The 12,923-nt window shown below is 39.3% G+C and overlaps 1 protein-coding gene and 3 long non-coding RNA genes across 12 annotated transcripts; 1 reads left to right on the top strand and 3 right to left on the bottom strand.

The window, feature by feature from the left end:
- The first annotated feature begins 63 nt into the window (after positions 1 to 63).
- Positions 64 to 9,130, top strand: LOC110852904 (ABC transporter F family member 4). 9 transcript variants are annotated; one of them, XM_035854422.1, is made up of 12 exons: positions 65 to 192; positions 371 to 430; positions 657 to 903; positions 1,354 to 1,980; positions 4,834 to 4,974; positions 5,070 to 5,090; positions 6,157 to 6,293; positions 6,491 to 6,757; positions 7,304 to 7,873; positions 8,277 to 8,361; positions 8,487 to 8,540; positions 8,796 to 9,130. In XM_035854422.1, the coding sequence occupies exons 1-12, from the start codon at positions 127 to 129 to the stop codon at positions 8,891 to 8,893; spliced, it is 2,373 nt and encodes a 790-aa protein (XP_035710315.1). In that variant the 5' UTR covers positions 65 to 126; the 3' UTR covers positions 8,894 to 9,130. The 9 variants fall into 9 exon arrangements, with proteins under 9 accessions (XP_035710317.1, XP_035710321.1, XP_035710315.1 ...); XM_035854425.1 differs by having other exon boundaries at positions 7,430 to 7,873; XM_035854426.1 differs by having other exon boundaries at positions 66 to 192; positions 1,843 to 1,980.
- On the bottom strand, positions 9,131 to 10,260 carry LOC118436398. The gene is made up of 2 exons (XR_004835416.1): positions 10,207 to 10,260; positions 9,131 to 10,128 (listed from the first exon to the last, which is right to left on the bottom strand). It is a non-coding gene; the product is annotated as an uncharacterized LOC118436398 (long non-coding RNA).
- A 1,277-nt stretch (positions 10,261 to 11,537) lies between these two features.
- On the bottom strand, positions 11,538 to 11,904 carry LOC110853688. The gene is made up of 3 exons (XR_002548240.2): positions 11,884 to 11,904; positions 11,703 to 11,798; positions 11,538 to 11,640 (listed from the first exon to the last, which is right to left on the bottom strand). It is a non-coding gene; the product is annotated as an uncharacterized LOC110853688 (long non-coding RNA).
- A 138-nt stretch (positions 11,905 to 12,042) lies between these two features.
- Positions 12,043 to 12,721, bottom strand: LOC110853610. The gene is made up of 3 exons (XR_004835428.1): positions 12,397 to 12,721; positions 12,139 to 12,312; positions 12,043 to 12,061 (listed from the first exon to the last, which is right to left on the bottom strand). It is a non-coding gene; the product is annotated as an uncharacterized LOC110853610 (long non-coding RNA).
- Positions 12,722 to 12,923: the final 202 nt, after the last annotated feature.

The following is a 12,923-nucleotide window of genomic DNA, read 5'->3' on the forward strand; positions in this document are numbered from 1 at the left end:
CCCAATTTAATTTTAACTCTTCCATATATAATTAACCCAATTAATCAATAGTTAGTCAATAACATATTTTAAATTATTTAGGCTCAAGCCGCACACGTCCCAAATACTCCAAAGGGGTCAGGCACGATGGGAATTGTTATGCCGATGTATACTTTTGGGATAATTTGCTTCTTTGTCTACACCTTAATGAAGGTAATTTTATCACACAAGTCTTATCCCAATTTTCATGAATGTTGTTCTGACTTATATCTGCGTTACTCTATTTTTTGCATACATACATATTTACATATGTACACATGTGCAATTCTTTTATTAGCATTCTGTACTTATCTTCTTTATGTTATTCTACTTTCCTTACTTTCTATACTAGCTCGTTTCCTGGTATTTCATGGTCAATGTGACTTGCGACTATGTGTATTCGTGTCTCTGCGTAAGTTGGAATAAGTTTCGAAATCTTAGGGTGATTTCTACTAATTTATTGTATTGTAGTACAACAAACTTGGTTAGATTAGCAAAATACATTTAGATCGTGACTAAATCTGCTGGTATTTTCTGCTTTCGTGACTGATCATACTAAATAAACGAATAAAATACCCACTTTCACTAGTTTATACAAGTGAAAGTCATGCCTTTACTTTAATGGTTTTCGGACACAGATCCTCTTTAAAAAGCCGGCTGACGAGATTTCTCCTCCCGTGAAACCTCAACCCATCCTAAAAGATCTGATTGACCCAGACCACCGGAAGTATGGAGCCTACTCCTCCTCCGAGGATGCATACCCCAACGGATCCGAACGGTCGAAGAAGGTCGTAGACGACTACAAGCAGAAGGAGGATGCAAATAGGAGGAAGGCTTCGGCAGGTGCTGCTGCAGGAAAAAGCGACACTTTCAAGGGTCGACTAGGTAAAAAATCATCTCATAATAGTAATAATACCATTCTCCTAATTTCTTCGATCACAACTTCGGCTGAATTCTCGTAAAATTCAGCAAATACAGCAGAAAACCTCAGCTTTATATTTACTCATAAAACACGCTAGATTTGTAACCGTAAAAAATGTAACCGTTATTTATGTAGTATCATTTTGAGCTTCCTTTTTTCAATCACCACGGCCCAAAAGTAACGAACGACTCATACTTAAATTATTTACCCTTCGTAAAAAAAATATATAGTTGTACTTAATTCAGAGAGAGTGAAAGTGCCCACCCTAGTTTCGCAATTTTATGTTTTTTTCGCCAAACCAAAATCACCAAATAACTCGTAAAACCTGTAAAAAATTGCGATACCTGATTTTCTTAAACAAAGCTCCATCTCCTATTTTTTCTATACTTATACTCACAATCAATCATATCCAGAACGTGAAACAGTTTCCCAAGAAGAAGATTATTCCAAAGATGATGATGGCGACGACGAGAAGAGTGAAATTCACAATACTGATTCTTGGTCGCCGAATGAAACTACCACGTCGTCTTCTTACGAGCCCTCGTCATCATCTATGGAACAAGATACGATGATTTTAGCCGCAACGAAAAAAGCCGTACCTCCAACCTTGACCGTGCAACCACCCACTCCGTCCACGCCGCCTGTGGCGTCAGAAATTTTTGTAGAGCCGCAAAAAATACCTGAGGTTGCAACGATAATTGAGCATGACGATAATAAAACGACTACCACTACTACTCCTGGCGACGATAAGACAGACTTTTTCGTTGATAACCCTCCCCAAAACCCTAGCGATGAACGACTAACGCCAGAACAGCTAACATCCGCTGCTCTATTTTTTGATGAAACGATAGAAATTTCCGACGCTGATTTTGAACATGTTTCTTGCCCAACTGGAAAATTAGACGCTTCCCGACACGATGGACAACAAGAGGACAAAATTGACGACGAACTTTCACCCGTCATCAGTGCTACTCCACCTTCCCCGCAACTTGTCGAGTATGCTGGATCCTTGGCTAACCGCATTTTGGCCGATGCCACAAGTACTGTTACTGCTAATGATTCGAATCAAAACCAATTAACAGGCGTAGAACAAGTAGTTGACACAAGTTGTGTCACTAACCAAGAAATTACTAATCAAAATAATCAGGATGTGCCTTTAACTGATTTGCCTGTCGAACCTGACAAGAGTAACATCACAATTTCTACTAATCTAATAAAAGAAGAGAAACCCGTCACAAAAAAGATTACACCAGAAATTTGGAAATCATCCATTTCTCAAGAAGTCCTAGAATATGCAGAAGCTTTAGCTAAGAGAATTTTAAACGAGGCCAAAACCACGATACTTTCTTCCACACCTAAATTAGAACCACCATTAGATCAACCTCCAATCCCACCAAAACGCACAAAACGAAAGAAAGTAGGTAGCCTTGAGACTAAAAATTCGGCCAGTTCCATGAGCAGCAACGACTCCCCGTTGTCCACTCCTCTCATCACGCTAATCGACGAAGGTCGAAAAAATTCTGAGCCGATATTGGCCAACCAAAAAAAATCGGGGTTAGAAATCAGCCCGGTGGAAGAGGGGTCCGTCGTGGCGAGTGGGACGGTAGTAGACACCTTGGGAGGTTACGTTACCCTGGTGGATGACGAAGCGACCAATAGCATGAGCAGGCAGAAGAAGGCATTCTTAAAGAATTTGGGCTCTGGCGTTGAAATAACGGCGGTCGAGGAATTAGAAAAGCCAGCAGGAGATAGGTCGATGGATTCCAATGATTCTGTCATTACCGTCAAGGAGAGTGAGATTATGGTGGAGAAAGTAGAAGGTGGAGAAAGTAGGGGGAAAGAGCAGGTAGAAAAAGTGGTTGTCAAAGATAAAACTTTAGCGTCAGCAGAAGTACCACTAACACCGCAAAATAGTATCGAGTCAGCCATTCTAGATCACGTAGGAATAGTCACACCACCATCACAAAAACCTCTCCAAGACAGCGTCAATTTGACAGAAATGCTTCTTGGCACACAATCAGCACAACTTTCTCCAGACAGTAATACCTCAATATTGTTAATAAGTAACGAGACTAACAAACCCGTGGACGAAATAGCTCCAACTGCTTTCCCCCACGATTCGCTACAAGATCAGAAAATTGAGGTTTTGGAGAAAGTCGACCAACCAGATCAGAAAATTGAAATTTTGGAGAAAGCCGACCTACCAGATCAGAAAATTGAAATTTTGGAGAAAGCCGACCTACCAGATCAGAAAATTGAAATTTTGGAGAAAGTCGACCTACCAGATCAGAAAATTGAAATTTTGGAGAAAGTCGACCTACCAGATCAGAAAATTGAAATTTCGGAGAAAGTCGACCTACCAGATCAGAAAATTGAAATTTTGGAGAAAGTCGACCTACCAGATCAGAAAACTGAAATTTTGGAGAAAGTCGACCTACCAGATCAGAAAATTGAAATTTCGGAGAAAGTCGACCTACCAGATCAGAAAATTGAAATTTTGGAGAAAGTCGACCTACCAGATCAGAAAATTGAAATTTTGGAGAAAGTCGACCTACCAGATCAGAAAATTGAAATTTCGGAGAAAGCCGACCTACCAGATCAGAAAATTGAAATTTTGGAGAAAGTCGACCTACCAGATCAGAAAATTGAAATTTTGGAGAAAGTCGACCTACCAGATCAGAAAATTGAAATTTCGGAGAAAGTCGACCTACCAGATCAGAAAATTGAAATTTTGGAGAAAGTCGACCTACCAGATCAGAAAACTGAAATTTTGGAGAAAGTCGACCTACCAGATCAGAAAATTGAAATTTCGGAGAAAGTCGACCTACCAGATCAGAAAATTGAAATTTTGGAGAAAGTCGACCTACCAGATCAGAAAATTGAAATTTTGGAGAAAGTCGACCTACCAGATCAGAAAACTGAAATTTTGGAGAAAGTCGACCTACCAGATCAGAAAATTGAAATTTTGGAGAAAGTCGACCTACCAGATCAGAAAATTGAAATTTCGGAGAAAGTCGACCTACCAGATCAGAAAATTGAAATTTTGGAGAAAGTCGACCTACCAGATCAGAAAACTGAAATTTTGGAGAAAGTCGACCTACCAGATCAGAAAATTGAAATTTCGGAGAAAGTCGACCTACCAGATCAGAAAACTGAAATTTTAGAGAAAGCCGATGACACAAACATCTTAGACTCGGAAAGAGATCACATTGCGTCAATAATCGACCAAGTTATCGATCAAGCAGAGCAAGTAATCCAATCCCGGCCACCTGAGTTGATGGCAATCCTAACAAGCAATACTACCTCCGAGGAGAAACAGGAGGAAAATTTAACATCTCCCAACCTGGTTGAAGTTTTCAATTCAGAGCAACAAGATCAAACAATAATTTCCGAGAATATTGCGGCATCAGCGTCACCACAAATTACAGATTTATTAGAGTCAAATTCTACCCCTCACAATCCCCAAACTTTACTCGAAAACGAACCAGATTCATCCCTAGATTTCGAACTAGTTGAACCCGACGACGCCGAAATCGCTGCCATGTATTCCTTCCTCCAAAGTGTAAAATCCTCCCCACCACGTGACTCCAAATCCGAGATAGAATTCATCCCGGAAGTTCATCCCCTCTCCGTTCCACCCATAACGCTCGAATCTTGCACAAACCCCTTGAAATCCTCCACACTTCTCGCTACTAAAACCGAACCCCTAGTCGAGCAACAATCCGAAACTGGACCGGATGATTTCCCTCCTCTTATTTCCGACAAGGCTACAGAGTCCACCCTTGTTACCACCAGCTTAAAAAACGAATTAACCCCTTCTCAAAGTGTGCTTACAACAACTACCACCACGAAACCGGACAGCAATCGGTCTGCTAAACCGAATGAAATTACAGGTGATGCATCATCCCCCGCACAAGTCGTCACGCAAGATGTCCTCCTCACCAAGCCGGGCGTATCTGATAATAACGTGTCAATCCCCGCAGCTGGTGAAAGTAGTAGGAAAGAGGACGTTTGCTCACAAGAATCTCATCCTGGTCAGAATTTCTCATCTTCTTTTTCACATGTACTAACACGTTGTCTGTTTTTTCTGTTTTTTTCCGTGTGTGCTACTACCACTAATGGGGGACAGGAGCTCGAGATCGAGATGCCAGTAAGTAAAATATTGGCAGAATTATTGAATATTTGGTCCACTTTCTTCGTAGGTAGATGCGTGATATGCAATTTTTTGGAATGATTTTCCATACACTTTCTCTTTATTAAATATTTAGTTGCAGTTTAGTATATTAGATAATTTTCATGCCTGTTTCTTCTTCGTGTGTTTTTTTATATAAAAAATCGGTATAATTTTTCTATTTCTGCCTGTTTCCTTTCGTTATTTTCTTTTTAAATTTTTCAAACTTTCTAGCCGAATGTGAGCAGGGCTTTTTAGTGGAGAACTCTGTGGAGAGGGGAATTCTGTTAAAGATAAAAATGTTGGAACTGTCCTCGTTGAAAACGAATAATGTAGGCGAGGTAGAGATCGACTCGTTGCGAAGGCAGTTAGAAGAGACGCAACTGGCGATGGAACGCATGATCACGTCCATGGGATCCGATCGCCTCGCTATGTTGGCCAAAGTCCTTAAAGCTCAGGGGTATGTTGTGTGTCCCTCTTAACTGATCTATCCTTACTTAAAAATTACTTGACACCTTATCACACATTAAATATGCCATGAAATGAGATGATGAGTTCGAGATCAACACACCTTACACGATGGGTGGCGAATGTAAAGAAATCCCCTGATTTTCTTGAAAAGTGAGGAATGTGAACCCCTTTTGTAAATGATTTTGCATGGTTTCTTGTGAAATCTGAAAAGAAATGTATGTATTGTGGGGACCGTAATTTTTTAATTTTCTGAATGCTCATCGATTCTTGTACCCGAATGCGATAATATATATAAATAAATATATATGCACCCTGCGCTTATCAGGACTAGGGCCAAAAACGCCAATTTTTTCCATCATTGTATTCGCCTTATTTTTTTCCTATACTAACTCTTTCACTGTTATGTATAAGTATTTGATTCTCTCTATTTGATTCATGTTCAAATTGTGACTAACAACTTAAAGTGACGCTTTTTGTGTTTAATTTCGTAAAAAAAATTATTCATACATATTTTCATAAATATGTTATCATCAATGACATGGTATGAAAACGGTATGGCATTATTTGGCTCTAGTTGTGAAAGCTGTGCAAGGAATTCTTGACCAAGTGTCCGCGTTGGGACAGCAAGCGTCGAAAATTGAGACTGATGAATTAACAAAGATATCACAAAAGAATGAAGAGTCTCGTTCTTCGTCTAAGCCGGAAAAAGAGGTTAGTTTAGCCCGTCATCAGGAATTTGGATTAAATTTGGATCAATTCCCCCCAGAAATTAACTCTCATCATTACAAATACTTTACCGTCCACCACACACTCACACTAGACACGATACACTAACACATTACATAAAAATATACACGAAGGAAAGAGGAGAGTTTCGGAAAATGAGACCCCATGTAATGCTAACCCAGGTGGACTTAGAACAACCCAAAGGCTCAATTAAGGAGGAAAATAAAAAATCCGAAGAGAAAGCAAAGTTGGAGCCGGAACGAAAATCTTCCGTGAAACGACATCCCAGTGCAGAGAAAGAGGTGACGTTCCAACTTCCGGAGGCCAAGAAACCGGAAGTGGAGGATGACGAAGAGGAAGAAGAAGTTGAGGAGGAGGAGGAGGAAGAAGAGGAACCCGTACGACCCCCAACGCCGCCGAGACACGGCGGTTCGAAAAAGTCGAAACATGTGAGTCGAATAAGACCTTATTTACTATGCATTTAGGTATGTAAATTAGTTCAGCGTGTTGTAAAAATGTAGTCCCAAATAAGTGTGCTTATTTGTCGCTGTATTTATAATGTCCTGTTGTTAACGTTCTTGTTTTTTTTACTTTACTATTCTGTCTCTGTCCTTCTAGTTATGTCGTTAAATTGGTGTTACATGTCAGTGTAGTATTCTTCTCCATATTTTATTTACAAATTGTCTCTTGTACCGTTATTATTATTTTCCCCCCGCTTTCTCCACACATTTTAGCTAACCATTCTGTAAACCGAAACTGGTCATACAATATTTACAATTGCATGTGTATTTAAACTATAAAACACATACATCTTAATGACAAACTTTCTCTGAAATAGGAATTAAATCCGTCTCATATTACCTCGAGTTTATCACTTTCTAAGAAAAGAGAAAGTCTGTCATTCTACAATTCTTATACGTATCCTTTCTTTCTCTTGCTTGTCTCACTCCTTGTCTGTATGTCATGTTGTCCATGTTGCCACCCCTCTACAACAGAACCAACACCTCAGCCCATCCACCACCACCACCACCAATGAGTCAACCACCAACCACACCCCCGTTCTTGTCCCCCCTGAACTTATCCTCTTTGCCCAACAACTATCCTCGCATATTATACAACAGAGTGCGGCTGCTGCAATCGCGTTGGCTAAACAGGCCTCCTCCCCACAATCTCAACAACACCGAGAAATCCTCTCAGTCCTCGGGATCGAAGAAACGGCGGAGATGGAGTCTGGCGAAAAGTGGGACGATCGAACGCCAACGCCCACCTTCCGAATGGCGACGCCTCCCGTGCCCCACCGGGCGCCATCTCCTCCGGAGGATATCCCCTCCATTTTTCTAGAGGGACCACTCCCCATGGCGGGACAGCAACTAATGGTCTCAGACTCCCAGGTGGAAATGGAAGGGGGAGATTATGGCGATGACTATGAGAATAACACGGCGCCAATAATCCTATCTGGGAAGGTAACCCTTTCAGTGATTTCTGGTGGGGGAGGTGCCCCCGACGAGATTACGGATGCCTCCTCCCTCTCGTATGATGACAAAGGGAAGAATAAAAACAAAACGGCAAGTCATACGTACTATTCCACTAAAAAAGACTGCATGATGTGTGGAATCTGATCGAGAAATCTTACAAGAATAACAAAATCATCCTCGTCCAAAAAAAATCTGCAAAAAAAACAGCTAATCATTTCAAACACTAAATCGTAGCGAGTGAGTAAAATGATGGAGAAAGTAACACCAATCGAGACGACTCCACTTTCACTACTAAATTACTGACTAAATCACTACTATTTACAAGTCCTGTCCTACTTGCCTGTACTTATCACTAGAAATACTGCTCCTTTTATCTGTAACGGTATATTTTATTAGATTGATAATAAGACTAATACATGATTACTGGATTCTATGCGAGTGAAAGATGATTAGAGATTTTATGACTTAATTTGACTTATTATGAATTGTACAGGCAATAAAGGCAGAAAAGGGGCTCAGCAACGCGAGGAAAACGCCTGCCTCGACTAGTCATAAGGAGTACGAAGACATAAAGAAAGGTAAAAATGCATACAATTTCATACATACACACAACTTTTCTACGGTGAAAGTTTGTATGTACCAATACTCGTCCACCTAGTTGTAGAGGTTCAATTTGGGTAACGTTTTGATAACTACGTCACAGGTTTCAAAAATGACGAGGACAGCGATGATGTTGATCTTACGACATATTTAACGGGTAGGGCAATAGAACACTACTGAAAATGAGTGCAATAAATAACAGGAAACCAAATATAACAGTACAACTCAATATTATAAATAGGCACCTCTTACAATTAATTAGTAGACAAAATTGTTAATTGGTTTTTGAATTTATCCACTAATTAGACTAAAGTACAACACAGAATTACTAAATAATCAAATTAAAATGAATTGAGCAAGATATTTCTCATTGCATTTAAATGCTGACCAAAATTTGGTATTGCTATTTCAGCCGAAGCGGACAACGACGGGCAGAACAATAAGGAGGACACGGAAGGTGACATTTCCGTCATGGGTAAAATTGAAGAACTTCCCAAAGACGAAGAGTAATAACTGATGACGATCAAAGATTTTGTAAAATGACTTCAACAATCAACCTGAAATTACTCTTAACAACAAAGGTGGCGATACATAATATTTATCTACAGCTATAACACAGCTAATCATCGACTCTTCCTCTTATGTGTTAGATAATGATTAATTATGAGATCACGTCTATGCATGTACTCTTAATTTACCTGTGTAATTATTATTATTGGAGGAATAAAATTGTCCTTGACTAGTCAATCTCGTTATTTGCTTGCTTTATTTATTTAAATTTTCTTGTTTTACAGAATTCATTGAAGGGGCTTCTTCGATCCAATTAACTTTTACGATTTAAAACTTTGAATATGAAATCTTACTAAATATACAGCAGATGAGGACTCGATAAGTTCTCGAATAATAAGTCTCATTGCAGATGTACTGTAAAACGGAACTAATTAATTAACTATACTACTTAACTACGCTATTTACGTTTCTTCTATATATGTTGTTGTCATAAATTACATGCCGTGCCCAATCGCTGAGTATGTGCGCAAGTAAGAACAATAAATTCATATGTAACTAATTAACCAACATCATGTGAGAAGGTAGACCTTATCAAAATTGCCCACTTAAAATCATAAAAAACACTTGAAGTTGTAATCCTCAAATTTCTTATCTTTGCTACGTCAAGAGCCAAGAGGAAGCTGAAAAGTTTATCTGGGGTCTGTCATGAGGTTTCTCAAAGTTCCCCCAAAAACAAAACAAATTTGATCTTATGTGAGTGATAAGATAATGCATACAACCAATTCACATTCAAATCTGAAATTTACAACTTTGTAAATACTCCTCTTAAATATGTAATTAACTGACATTGCCAAATATCGTCTTTTTGTACGCGAAATTAACGTAACGATAAACTAACTTTGACCTGAGAACTAACTAGACTATGAATAAAATTCAATGCGGTTCAATAATAAGACGATAACTGAGACAGCGAGGAGGAGAATTGTCAGATTTGACGGGTACATTTTCTCAGTTTTTTAAATTGTTACATATTTTACATTGTTGTACAAAGACCAAACTTCATAAATACCTTACTAGCTGAGTGGCGGAGAAACTAAAAAGATCATCGAATATTACATTGCAAAAGTATAATACGGCTACTAATAATTTATCGACGGTCATCGTAATTCCACAATAAGAGTATCTTGAGGACTAAAGATGCCATTCATCGTGGTGGTCGCGACCAAATCAGCTAGCTATATACATGAAAACACAAATTAAATATAATTCCAAGGTACGAATTGGTCTGAGTGATGATATATATGCGGACTCACATCACGTTTTGGGTACGTTGTCAAAATCGATACTCGTCCGGTGAAAACCCTTGGTGAACAAGAAGTCAAACAGAACATTCAAAGTTGTAGATTGGAGAAATCTTCTCGAAATAATTTTTCCGCCAGGAAGTCGGCATTTTAAAGAGCAGACGGGATCAGTGCAGCTGGTGTCTGGCTCTGGGGGCAGAGTAGTAGCAATTTGATCACGAAGCATCTATAAAAATATTATGGTGTAAGTCATTGCATTACGTATTGATTTTATAGTAATGCCTGGTATGCAAATACGCACCTTGGCTTGTTCAGCAGCTTCTTGGACTTTCATTTCCTCCGTCAGCTTTTGTTCTTCCATTGCGCGCTTGGCCTCATCTTTGGCACGATCCAGCGATCAATGACAATTCGTAAGCTTCATCTTGTTCACGTTTTACTCGCTCTCTCGCCTCGCGCTCATCTTCGTCGCGAATGTCCGGTTGTCTCTGAGTTGATACATTTCCGAAGTATTCATCAAATTGCCCATTAATTCATCTACGGTGGCCGCGTTCGGACCTATAAAGTGATTAAAAACACGCTTTATTTTTAAATGTGTTCAAAAGTATTTCATACAGAAATATACGCATACGTTGGCATAGAATTATATTGCTTACTATAAATCACATTGCTGATTTCTGTCGTAGCTCGGACACGGGATACCACAATTATCACAGGATACCTTTCACGTTCTATACTGCGAATTGCACTCACTCCAGGAGCTCCAAAGTTTTGTTCGCAGCAGCCAAGAGCCTAATAATTATATGAAAAATATGCTTAAAATAAATAATCCTCAAATATTATTATTATTAGATAACATTTAAATAATAAATACTCACAACTGCCGATTCGATTCGTTGGTAACGTCCCACCCCCAAATGACATAATTCCCCGTTAAATACGACACGACAGACTCGTTACACAGGATATGTTGGCAAAATACATTGGAAACGACGGATCCATCATGGTGCAAATAGATTGCCAATAACTTTCTCTATAAAATCATGACAGCAAGAATATTAGATTCTATAAACATTGCAATAATTAACTCTAGTATGGTTTAAAATTGTTACATTTTGGCTGGCTGAAAACACGCTTCTTTCACAGCATCTTCTAGCGTTCCGTGGAAAAACATTGGATGACAAGAACCGTATCGAGCGAAAAAGTTGTCAGCAAACTGGATCGACCTACAGCTTCGTCTGGTGCATTGTCCGGAACTACGATTTGTGAAATTGTGATCAAACCTTGCTCCATTCACATTGTAACTAATTGTCAAGCTAATCCTGGCTTACTAAGAAATCTTGTGTTTGTGCTGACTTCTTGACTGTAGAAATCCTCCTCTAATGGATACGACTCTGTAAGGTCTTCCACGTCTGACGACGTCTCCGAGCCATCACCAAGCTCCATCATCTTGAATAATGAATTTAAATGTTCACTTTATTTTTACAATTTCTTCTTCAAGAACCACGTACCCTTTTACTAAGATCGGCAGAAGAACTGGCAGCAGAAACTTGTTTTCGAAAAGATAAAGTATGACGAGGTTTATCCAGCCCGCATGCACTTAGTGTCTAATTTAGAAAAGAATACACCATGTTAACAAAATAAGTTGATGCTAAGGATACTTTAACTTACAATTAAAAGTTAGAACCTTACCATGGTGTCAGTAGTTCCAGTGCCATCCGTCCAAACTTGAACCGGACTGGAGTATCACTTACGTGGGACATGTCCTCTTTTACGCTACGGACCGTTGTCGAACCAGGAAAGTCAATCGCAAGCGTCTCGTTCTTTGTTTCATCGTTTATTACGAGTGATATATTTATCTTCAGTTTTTCTGTTTAATAAAATTAATAAAATCAGCTCTCTAAACCTAATTAGTAATCAAAATCATAATAATTCCAATTTTTATACCCGACACTATTGCTACTGCTGCTAGTCCCAGCCCCTGTAAAGTCCATGGCTGGACCGTTTGTGAAAAGAGACAAGTTTATTTCGTCAGGAAGACCCAAAGAGCCCAACTTTGCACCGTCAGATGGACATTTTGGCCATCCTTTTAGTTTTTGCTGACAAGGAGGGATTTCGAATCTAGTAGAAATTAATACCTCAATTAAATTTCCACATTAATAAAAAATGCAAATACATATAAATCGCTTGCAATGATTCGCTTACTGAGCATGAATGAGCGTTTTCAACGTGTCGACCGTCTCGCACTCAGCGAGCTTCGCCGTCAGCGCAGCCCCTGTGGTGTCTAACCGCACGTTAAATGTAATCTCTCTACTGCCTGCACCTTTTTGGACCCACTGGGGCCAGATTTCATAAAATCGCTGCTCAGAGTAACTTTAGCACGAGAGTTTGACGAAGAACTACTACGGGGTTTTTCCTCTTTGACAAAGAAGGGTGTTTCTGCTGTTTTTGAGGATGTCGAAGAAACTATTTTGTTTAACACTCGTAGTAGTAGCGCTTGAAGCTTGACTACTGTGACGAATGACTCCGTTACTAGATTTCGCGGAGGAGGGACCAGTACTGCGTCGTCAGCTTCGTCGATATCAATTGTGTCTAACCCTGAAGAATCCTGTGAACAAATTGAACAAAAAATATGAGATAATGCAAATTGTAATGTTGAGAAATTAATTGAAATTAAAAATTTACATGATCCATATCTAAGAATCCTCGAAATCTATTCACTGAACGGATGG

This window comes from Folsomia candida, unplaced genomic scaffold (genome assembly GCF_002217175.1).
Source record: "Folsomia candida strain VU population unplaced genomic scaffold, ASM221717v1 Fcan01_Sc008, whole genome shotgun sequence".
NCBI lineage: Eukaryota > Metazoa > Arthropoda > Collembola > Entomobryomorpha > Isotomidae > Folsomia > Folsomia candida.

What these genes read in the sequence shown, in the direction of transcription:
- LOC110852904 (XM_035854422.1), top strand. Translation starts at nt 127, where the DNA reads ATGGGAATTGTTATGCCGATGTATACTTTTGGGATAATTTGCTTCTTT. An exon ending in ATGTGTATTCGTGTCTCTGC is followed by an intron (nt 431 to 656) that starts GTAAGTTGGAAT and finishes TTTCGGACACAG; the next exon opens with ATCCTCTTTAAAAAGCCGGC. An exon ending in CACTTTCAAGGGTCGACTAG is followed by an intron (nt 904 to 1,353) that starts GTAAAAAATCAT and finishes AATCATATCCAG; the next exon opens with AACGTGAAACAGTTTCCCAA.